The sequence below is a fragment of the Cucumis sativus genome, chromosome 6, assembly GCF_000004075.3.
Source record: "Cucumis sativus cultivar 9930 chromosome 6, Cucumber_9930_V3, whole genome shotgun sequence".
In the NCBI taxonomy this organism is placed as follows: Eukaryota; Viridiplantae; Streptophyta; class Magnoliopsida; order Cucurbitales; family Cucurbitaceae; genus Cucumis; species Cucumis sativus.
In genome coordinates, this window is record NC_026660.2 from 697,727 (window position 1) to 708,344 (window position 10,618).

The window sequence follows — 10,618 nt, forward strand, 5'->3', positions numbered from 1 at the left end:
TATTTTGTTACAATCAAACATCAATAAGTCAGGAAGTCACTATACCCAACTTTTATATAATATATATACACACACACAAAAGAATTGTTAGGATGCTAAAATGATTTGAATAGTCCACTCAATACCAAGCCAAACAATAGTGCTAAAGTCAAGAGCTGAATTTAAGGATTGTGTGATTGCAATTTGTCACAAAAAGTGGAAACAAATAGATTTAAAAAGGCATCAAATGCTTCTTCTTTTGAATAGCCTCTAATCATTTGTGTGCTTTTTCAACAATGTTCTCAATAGGGTTCTCTTTTTTTCTTTCTCTTTTGGTTTTGCATGGCATTTCAATGATTACATGTCTTTCGTATTCAAGGCTTTGTTGTATTCTTTTCAAGTATTTCTCAGTTTCCCCCCTTGATTTTGGCTTTAATTTTTTAAAAGATCTCAATTAATTGATAGAACTATGCTAAAATATGTTATTAGAATTGTTTTTGAAAATTATCCATGCTAATAGCTTGTACATACACCTAAATTTCTATATTTATTTTTATTGATCTACTCACTTAGTGGTTTCGAAAACTTAAAAGGTGTTCTTGAAATCGTTTCTGTTTCTAATTGACATAATATAAACATACATTTGAAACACATGGATCACTAGAAACAAGATCTTAATTATTGTTTTAAGCTAATTTTATATTTAATTAGAGGGTAAACAATTGTGGAATAATAAACCACAAAATTTAAGAAGTCTTTTCGTAGTATAATCAACAACCTCCTTTTAAAATATATCTGAGAGGGAACATTCGGCTTTGGCTCAAAACATATTTTTTTATTATTTGAATTATTCAAGGTTTTGTTTAATTCTCAGCTTCCTTTTACATCAATTTAGAATAATTTTTACTGTTCATGTCTCATCTTTACTCATCATCTCAAATGTTAATGTTTAGAACTATAGATTTTGTGTTACATTCTAATTTATTTAGATCTTAAATTCTCGAAAGGACAAAAATTCTATTTCACTTTTATTGTGTTATGAAATGTAAATACTTTATTCACTTTTGCCATTGTTGACAACTCCTCTAAACCAATATATTATTATTTATCAACTCAAACAAACATAAAAAGTTCAAATATCCAAAACAAATATAGGAATGTTTTTTAAAATATTGTAAATATAATTAAAGTATATTAATGATAGGCCTTTAATGCTTCTAAATTCTCAAAATCTATAAACGATAAACTAATTCGTGGATGATCCACCGATGAAGTAATGGTCGACAAAATTAGTAAACTTTACTATAACTGTAACTTTTAAAAATATTATATGCATTGGATTGTTATTTGTGAAATAAGTTATTACAGTTTTTTTATATAAAAAATATATTGGGTGCATGATGTGGGACCGAACAATAAATGAAAATTGGAGCTTTAGGGCCTTAGCACGACAAATGGCCGAATATATTTATGATTCTAACAATTGCCAAAAATTTTGTGTGGAACTTTGTCATTTATAACCCACAAACACATGGAAAGTTGTCAATCTTTTAAAGATAGAAACAAATTTTGCCTGCCCAAATCAATAAACATGGTTGAGTTTATCGAGGATTAAGAGATTCCAAGTGAATGGAAATGGTTTTTGGAAGATAAAAATGTTTTCATGAACGGTGATCCCCCTCCACCCATACAATTTCGAGATACCTTAATATTGTCTTTAGATTTGAACTTATCTCAGTTCATAGTCTCGAGTTGGTCGACTAACCCAATATCGTTTAATAGATCAATGACATTATTTGATTAATCAAAATTTCATGCCTTTTAATTTAAGGAACACTGGTGATAATTTTGTAATTGATCTAAAATATCCCAAGTTTTCCTGTGAATGACAATATTGAATCTCGACTTCGATCATTAACATTTTATTAATTCCATTGTTTAACACTGCAACAAAAGCATACAGTATGAAACGCTGAAGGAGCATACATATTCGTACATCCTGCTCAGAGTTCTATTGATTCTTGAGAAATTTCACAAACAGACATGCTTTGAACTTAAATCCATATATCTGAAGTGCAATCACCTCCAGGATACCTCATCTCGTGGGCCAACGAAGGACCATCGGGCTCGGTCGCAAAGTCCACAAAGAAATTCGGGTTAACACTGAGCCCACCTTTCTGTGTATCAACATCAATCTGCAGCATATGAGAACCTTTCTCAACTAACTCAGGATAAAACTGCCGATCCCATGTGCTGAAAAGGGAATTGGTCACATAAAGGCGCTTCCCATCCAAACTCAACTGTATCATTTGAGGCCCCCCTCTTAAACGTTGTCCCTGAAATTCCAATGAAACTACTATAAGAAATCAACTAACTTCCATGTTATAAATTGTGGAGCTATGCTTTGTCTAATTGAGACATCCTACAACAAATCAGCAAGGAACTACTAACACCTTCTGGGTCAATCAGAAACGTGATAGCAAAATGTCCAAAGCATCTTGGATATTGTTACCAAGAATGAGTTTATGCATAAAGATGGGTTCAAGATCAAAACATAACTACTAACATGGAAATGAGAAGAAATTAGATATTGAAGAAGTATGAACTCAAGATCATATTGTGTTGAATCACCATCGGATTCAAAGGCTTGCAGGTTTAATCTCAAAGAAGTTATTGAGTTAAAGGATCAAATCATCTTATTCAAAACTATAAAGATTGATTATTTCATAGTAGAGAAATGAAGACCTTGATTTCAGGGACATCAAACTGGAATGTTGTGCCATCTTCTGCCTCAGCTAACACAGGACTGCCCTTTTGGATCAGTCCACCAACCCACACTTGACCCACTAACTTAGGACTTTTAGGATCCTCAATGTTGTACTGTCTCACATCTCCATGTAGCCAGTTAACAAAGTACAGAAAGCGATCATCGAGTGAGATCAGAAAGTCAGTAATGAGACCAGGCATTTCAGGAAGTATCCAATTTTGAACCTTCAATGCTTTTACTGAAATGGAAACCTGAAGAGGGAAAAACCAAACAATAGTCATACAGTGTCATCTAAAAGTTGGAAGATATTTGAATCTTTGTTTTTCAAACTACGCAGGAAAATAATGGTTGGATATAAACAAGTACAACAAGCACAACAATGAGAGCGCAATTGCTGTTTGTTTAAACCTCATGACTCCATGTATCGTCTTGGTTCTTGTAAAACCGCACCATGTTACTTGTTAATGCACAACCAACATAACCTGTATCTTTGGAAGGATCGTGCAAGAATCTTGTCTGAAAATGGTGAACATAGACACAAACAACAGTCATTAATGACAAATGAAAATAGTTATAAGCTCTAAGAAAGAAGTCTGTATCTGAAAATGATTACACTCACTTCCAAGGGTAGAAGTCCAGTGTCGCCAAGATCCAGTGTTTGTTTCAATTCACCATCGGGCCAACTATACACATGAAGATGCTTCCCGTACAGACCATCAGCAACATGTTGAAGGTTGAAGCCTTTTATGAAAGCAGAAGGGGCACCCCATGATGAACTAATCATTGTCTTATGCCGTGGTTGGTACCAAAAGTCATATCCAAACAGGGGACTATTCCCTGGTTTTTCCCACCTGGTTTATGGTTAAGCAAAAACTGATCAAGAAATGCTTTGCAAAGTGAACCAAAATGACAGAGTTCATTTATTCTTAAGCTGTTATCTTGCAAAACAATTTAAACCAATAACTTGATGGTGTGGATTCAACAACAAATATGTTGCCTGAAATCTTTGATTCATCAATGCCTAAAGACTTTAGTATCCGAACTTTCAAGTTAAAATGTAGATTAACTGTGTTTTGAAACACATAAAAAGAAAATCGTTGGCTTATCAAATTATGAATCAAGCCATGAAAAAGGTTTAAGAAGAGGTATATTTTGTGTTTTTCCTTATGGGAAACTTCAGTTGTATGCTTGGATAAGCAAATTATCCAGTACCTTCCCTTGACATTAAATTCTGAATCGAGAAGAAGGAACCCATTTCCTTGTGCATTTCCATCTTTATCTCCCAAGCATGACACCATTATATCTCCAGAAGCGAGGCAGTGAGACGTGTGTGGGAAAGCTAATCCAGTTTTCTGTACGATGTCTTCAGGTTCAACAACCTTGTGCAAAGATGGAGCAGTGGGATTTGATTTTGTGTCAATCACATAAATGCGACCCGATCTGCATGTAAACAGAACCCACAATAAATTTACACAAACAATTGATAGCAAATTAGCAATCTTTGAAATCATGAACTTTCCAGTAATGGGAACATCCCTAAACGCTTATTTCGGATATCAAAATCATGTAGTTCTCCACTGTGCAACACGACTTTGAAAATTAAATCATCTAAACAAACGAAAATACATTTAAACTGTTGGTCAGAGAATAGAATCAGATTCTTCACTTAATCTCGTCCCACTTAATTTTCTAGTACAGAGTATATCCCCGACTGGGCCGATCGAAAAACCAGTCTTGAACTTGGAATTTTAATGAGAAAAAACAGACTGAGCTTTATACACTCTCGCTAAAAAGTAGTTTAGAATGATCTCCTTGTTCGTTAAAAACACTTGACAATCTCAACGATTCTAGAATTTCTCTAACACGAAAAGGAGAACCCCTTTAAAAAACAAAAAAAAAAAAAAAAAAAAAAAACTTTAAAGAAAACTTCAGTATCTTACAAAAGCGACGGAAGGATCAAAAAACGTCGATCTGCAGAAGGATCTCCATGGCAAGAGCTGCATGAATTCCACCCAGAATGATGCAATTCATCTCCAAGATACGGAAAAGACAATCGATGGATAACTTTAGAATAATTAGGAGAATTAGGATCAACATCCACCGTAGCTAGATAATCTGGCTTGTTTATCCCAGTCCCTGTTTACATCCAAAAACAAAAATTCAGAACAAACATCCAAAAACACATTTCCACCCTTAATCCAAGTAAAAATCCAACACTAAACTCAGTATTCAACTCTCCAACCTCTCTCTCCGTCCCTCACTCACTCTCACTCAAACAATTTCTAAAAAAAAACAAAAAAAACAAAAACAAAAACAAAAACGAGAGAAACAAAGAAAAGAGATGAAGATACTCCGGTGGTGGAAATGGAAATTACCGGAGTAAACAGCAGTGACGTAGATCAGAGTTTCTCTGGGGCCGGACATGGCTTCGAGAGGAGTAGCGTAGCCGGGTCCATGGCGGCAACAAGCGTTACCATTCGAGTTGCTGGTTCCATCCGCCATAGCTTGTAGGATTGAAGAATGAGTCAGTGTGTAAGCTTTTTTGAAGAAAAAATGGAAACAAAATTATCGGTTTCATGGACTTCACAAATGACAACGTCGTCTATAAATAACAAAAAGAGAGAGAAAATTATTCGATAAATCCCCCAGGCGTTACACCGTCGGATGAGAGACTAAAGCATCCAAACATTTGAATTTAATATAAAGATTAAAAAGACATGCAGTTTTATTAACTTTCATCCCTAAACCATCTTAATTATCACAAACCCAATCACATTATCAACCTTTTTTACTATTAGTAAATACTTTATTATTATTTCATTTGTTGTATGATTAAATTCTACCCCAAAATATAAGCATAATTCAACTCAGTTATTCAGCCTCGGTATTTGTTACCAATGATTCCTTTTTTCAAATATTTTTCTTCACTAATTACACACACTTTCTTTTTATTAAAATAATATGTAATTAAATTTTCAAAAAAACATACATGTAATCTTTAAAGTTTAAAAGCAATTATTTTATAACTTTGTACACGTGGTCGCATTTCTAATTAGTGAAATATATGTGTGATAGGCACAAAGTAGAGTAGCTCATCAAACCTTTTTATGATATCTCATGTGATTGATTTGTAGATTATGGTTTATTGTGTGCATGCCAATAATCAAACTTTTACATTACCTAAATAAATAGATGATATTGGATATATAAAAGGAACAACAATCATTCGTAGTTTTTAGTCATATGAGTGAAACCAAATGTAAAGTTAAGGTGATCGGAGAAGTAGTTTGTCGAAGATAAAATTCATTGAAATTAATGTAAACACTATTAATTTTGTTTTTATTTATTACTTATCTTTAATTGTCTAATTTTATTTTAGTTTATTGTTAAAAAATGTTTTAAAATATTAAAACTAGTCTTTTGGAATTAGTTTTCTTAATCTAAATTAGCCAATCTATGAATATGTTTATAAAATTTATTAGAAGACCTAATAGAGACTATTTGTTTCATTTGTTTAAGAAATTAATTAATTTTTTTTAATTCTAGAAAATTTAATAATAAAGGTTAAATTATATACATAAATTATGAAATTAATTAAACACTTAAAATGTAATTTTAGTTTTCTTTTCCTAAAACGGAGGATTTGAATAATAAAATTGATGCATTTATTTATATATTTCAATCTTCCATTTCGATATTGACACGTCAAACCTTTTGACAAGAATATTTTGAACTTTTACCCAAATGTATTTAGACGTAAATGTTGTAATTGTTCCATAATTACAAAATTTGTACATATTCATATTATAGTATTTGTTGAAAGAAGTTTTGAATCAAAAAGTGCAAAAAAAAAAAAAAAAAAAAACAAAAACAAAATATGGATAGACACCCATCAACTTTTATCGATCTCTATCAATACTTCAGTTTCTATCATGATCATAGTATTAATGATAGACTTTATGATCATGATAGACTTTTATGGATTTTTATCACTATTAAACGTTTTTCAATAATAAATTTTTATTAATTTTTATCATTTTATATATATTGATAAAATACTTTTACCCATGTCTATCTTAGAATATTGTAAAATATATAAAATTTTGTGTTATAATTTGTAAATAGTTTGATATTTTTTTTCTATATTTAAAACACCCCTTAAGTCAAATGTACTTCTCAATTTTGTAACAATTTTGTCCATAAAAACTAACAATTGAATCCATGTACATTAAAATTTTGTAACAATTTTGTCTTTATAACATAAATTAATGAGGAATAAGATTTAATGATATTTCAGTTTGTATAAATAAACCGATAAACTAATTAAAAACTCAATATTTTTTTTATAGAATATAGTGTCGTTTAACCTATTATTTGATAAGTTTTTTATAATAGATACTAAATCCCAAATCATTATATATTAAAATTCATGAATTAAATTTTTACAAAATTAAAAAATACATAAACTAAATCGTTACCATCCAAAGTTGAAATCAAAATCTCTATTTTCATGCCAAAAGTGTTTCTTAGCCTTAATATAATTAATCTATGAAAAGGTGATTGGCAATTAAGTTAGTTAAATTTTAAATTTGAAAGATTCAATCAAATTGAGTATTAAACTTTAAGGTGCCAAAAGCATTGAAAAATCTTGATGTAAACATATAATATAATTTTTGAGGTTGGCTACCTTTTTCTATTTTGTATTTTAGACGTAGTATAACATGTATATATAGAATATGAAAGCTATATATATATATATATAAACAACTTTTGTCATTCACTAATTTTATGAGCTTTATCAATAATTTGTTTTATTAGACTATGATTAAACATTAAATCTAGTAAGAGCTAGTAATGTAAAAGAAATGGATATTTTTCTTTAAAAGATAATATGGACATTTCTTACATTTAAACATCAATTGCCTCTTTAATCAAATAATATAAAAATCTAAAATTATTTTTGTCACTTATGGTTAAAGATTATTGCAATTGCTTCCTTCAAAAGGAGCTTTTATTTTTTTTTTCAAACTCTCTTGAAAAACAACCTACACCATACATATTCCAAACAAATATCTATTTACTCTTTCAAATTTAAAGTTAAAAGAAATTATATTAAAAAAACAAGATTTATTTTTAAATATATTATTACAATCTATCTAATACTATTATTTAAATTAAATTTTCTTTTCTTTTCATAATTCAAGTTTACTTTCATTCCTATTTGGTTAATTAGCTATGATTTTTACCTTTTTTTTAAAAAAAAAATTGAATTCTGTCGAATTTGATTAAAAATATTTTATTTTATTTTATTTTATTATATTATTACAATGGTTTGTAAACTAATTTTGACAAAAAAAAACATATCCTAATACTGCCCCTCTAAAAACCCTAATTGAATTTCTAATCAAATCAAAATTTGAACATATCCCCTTCTTCATTTTTTTTAATCTATTATATTGATATACATATACACACATATATAACTTAATTTTCCATAGATTTAAATTAAACTCGACAGATGTGTGTATATATATAGTGACGTGTTACATATCATCATACCATACTTAAAAACGTATACCAAAAACATGTCCAGAGGGAATGTATCTCTAATTTCCCATTTCCTTTCCTTTCCTTTTATTTTATCTGTTCTTTTCAACACTTTTTAATAAAAGAAAAAACTTTAAACATTTTAAATATAGTATAATAGATTAAATTACTTACAAAAATATAATAAAAATTTTAATTTAACGTATGGAATGAATGAAATTTAAAATTTAGTTATATTTTGTAAATAGAGTTTCGTTAATATTTTTTTTTGTTTGAAGATAAAAGTTGGATGTGTATTGTGTAAGTTGTCATTTCACGTGAAGTTTACAAATAACAACTATGCATTTCTCTTCTTATACACTCTTCACCTCTTCTTTTCTTAATTCCAATGTCTTTTCTCACCATCTACCAATATTGATATGTTATTAATATGATCAAATGTTTCTTTTTCTAGACAACCTCATCATCTTTATTTTTAATTAAACAGTATTTACTTCATGTATATATCGAGAGAGAGAGAATAGACTAGATTTAAAGTATCTGTAAAATCAATGGGCTAACATAAGAATATGTTTAAATATAGGAAACTATTTTGTCAAATTCTCTTTAGTAATATTTTGTTATGGTTTCATTTCTTTTTCTATCAAATTTATAAGAATTCTCCTCTAATTAACTAATGACTAATTAATGTTTTGTAATGTGCATAATTTATTAATAAAATGTGAAGCTAAACCCCCAAAATATATTTATGCTCCAAATCTGCGTTATTTTTAATTAGGATTGAAACAAATGAGATGATCCCCAAGGAAATAAACAAATAAGATTTTACAAAAATGATAACATTAGCTGTGATATCTAATATTTAAATTGATGATAGATTAAAATATTGGTGAACAGCTAGCTATATTTATATTAAAACAATTAGAAGTTTGGGTGAAAAATAATAGTTGAGAATCTCATATTAAAAAGAAGTAAAGAACATCTAAGTCTTTTATTTCTTATAGACAAATTACACTTTTCATTACCAATTCAACACGTTATTTAATAATAAATAATCTTTTTTTGTTATTTTAATTAAAAGATAAAGAATTACCTAAAAATGGTGAGTGAAGGTTGGTCAGAAGTCGTTGAAGATGGTGATTCGAAGATTGATTGATGGTAATGGTCGAAGATAGATTAGCGACAATCGCTGAAGAAAGTAACCAGAGTTATTAGACAACGAGTGATGGTCAAAGTTTTTTGCAAATTAGGGAGAGATTAACTATATTACACACACAAAATTCATTTTTCATGTGAAACAAGCAGCGAATATATTTGTTAAAAAAGAGAAAAAGTGTGTCTTGAAAAGAGAGAAAACGTGCACATTGTTATAGTACTTTCGATGGGGAGAGTTTGTAAGTAGAAATTAAGTTAAGAAAATTGATCTAGGTCATCTCCGAGTTTCTATGTCACTTTAGGATAAGTAGCTATATAACCAAACGAGAGGTAACGAGCCATGTTGAGTTTCTATTTGGCTAGGGTCATCCTTGGCTCCATGTCAAGATATACTCCAACTATAACTCTTAATATTTGAAAATGTATACTTACACCCAAATAGCACGTAAACATAAATCAAAGTTTGGATTTTCAACCTGCTACTCTTCTGAACTTATTATAGAATAATGGTACAACAAATCCTTAGTCAAACTCAATAAACTGTACATGATATATGTTGTTGAAACAAAGAACAACAGATTATTGTTGATAATTTTGCCACCATCTAATTGTTTCTTAGCATATTGTAGGCACACAGGAAATGCATATCTTAAATTATTATGTTTTCTTTCACATACTTATTCCTTAAAAAAAAAAATTAGTAAAAATCAATAGGTTAAATTACAAGTTAACCCAACTTTTTAACTTTTAATAATTGTTAATTGCTATCTTAATTAGTTATATTAAAGTTGACGACAACTTTCAAGGTTTTGTTTTGTTTTTGTCTCTTTTTAAAAAAAGAATTGAGAAAACAACTTCCTAAGTTAACCAATAAATTGAAAATTAAAATCTGTAAACGAAATTATTTTTTTAATTAAAAAGAAAACAAATATGATAAGGACGTTGTCTAAAATAAATAAAAAGTCGTAAAGAACAATTCTATGATATTATTTTTTTTCTTTGATTGAATGATGATGTTGATGAACATTATTAGTAAAGCCAATCTGATAAGTCCTTTGACATTACCACGTGGAAGTCCACTCAGTCAAACGATTTATTGAAATCAATAATTATTAGCCGTAAGAAAATCTAAATAATTAATGTTTTATACTAATTTTATGGATTGGGAGA

The 10,618-nt window shown here is 29.2% G+C and overlaps 1 protein-coding gene across 1 annotated transcript; it reads right to left on the reverse strand.

The window, feature by feature from the left end:
• Positions 1–1,865: 1,865 nt before the first annotated feature.
• Positions 1,866–5,430, reverse strand: LOC101213660 (selenium-binding protein 2). Its single transcript, XM_004138415.3, has 7 exons — positions 5,122–5,430; positions 4,687–4,882; positions 3,959–4,186; positions 3,366–3,597; positions 3,155–3,262; positions 2,725–2,997; positions 1,866–2,315 (listed from the first exon to the last, which is right to left on the reverse strand). Exons 1-7 carry the CDS (start codon positions 5,246–5,248, stop codon positions 2,034–2,036), a joined length of 1,446 nt encoding a protein of 481 aa, XP_004138463.1. The 5' UTR covers positions 5,249–5,430; the 3' UTR covers positions 1,866–2,033.
• Between the last annotated feature and the right edge of the window lie 5,188 nt (positions 5,431–10,618).

Excerpts from the sequence above, each read along its gene's own strand:
- LOC101213660 (XM_004138415.3), bottom strand. The coding sequence starts at position 5,248 with ATGGCGGATGGAACCAGCAACTCGAATGGTAACGCTTGTTGCCGCCAT. Across the intron at positions 3,263-3,365 it reads CTGGACTTCTACCCTTGGAA|ACAAGATTCTTGCACGATCC; the intron begins GTGAGTGTAATC and ends CACCATTTTCAG. Across the intron at positions 2,316-2,724 it reads TTGATGTCCCTGAAATCAAG|GGACAACGTTTAAGAGGGGG; the intron begins GTCTTCATTTCT and ends TTGGAATTTCAG.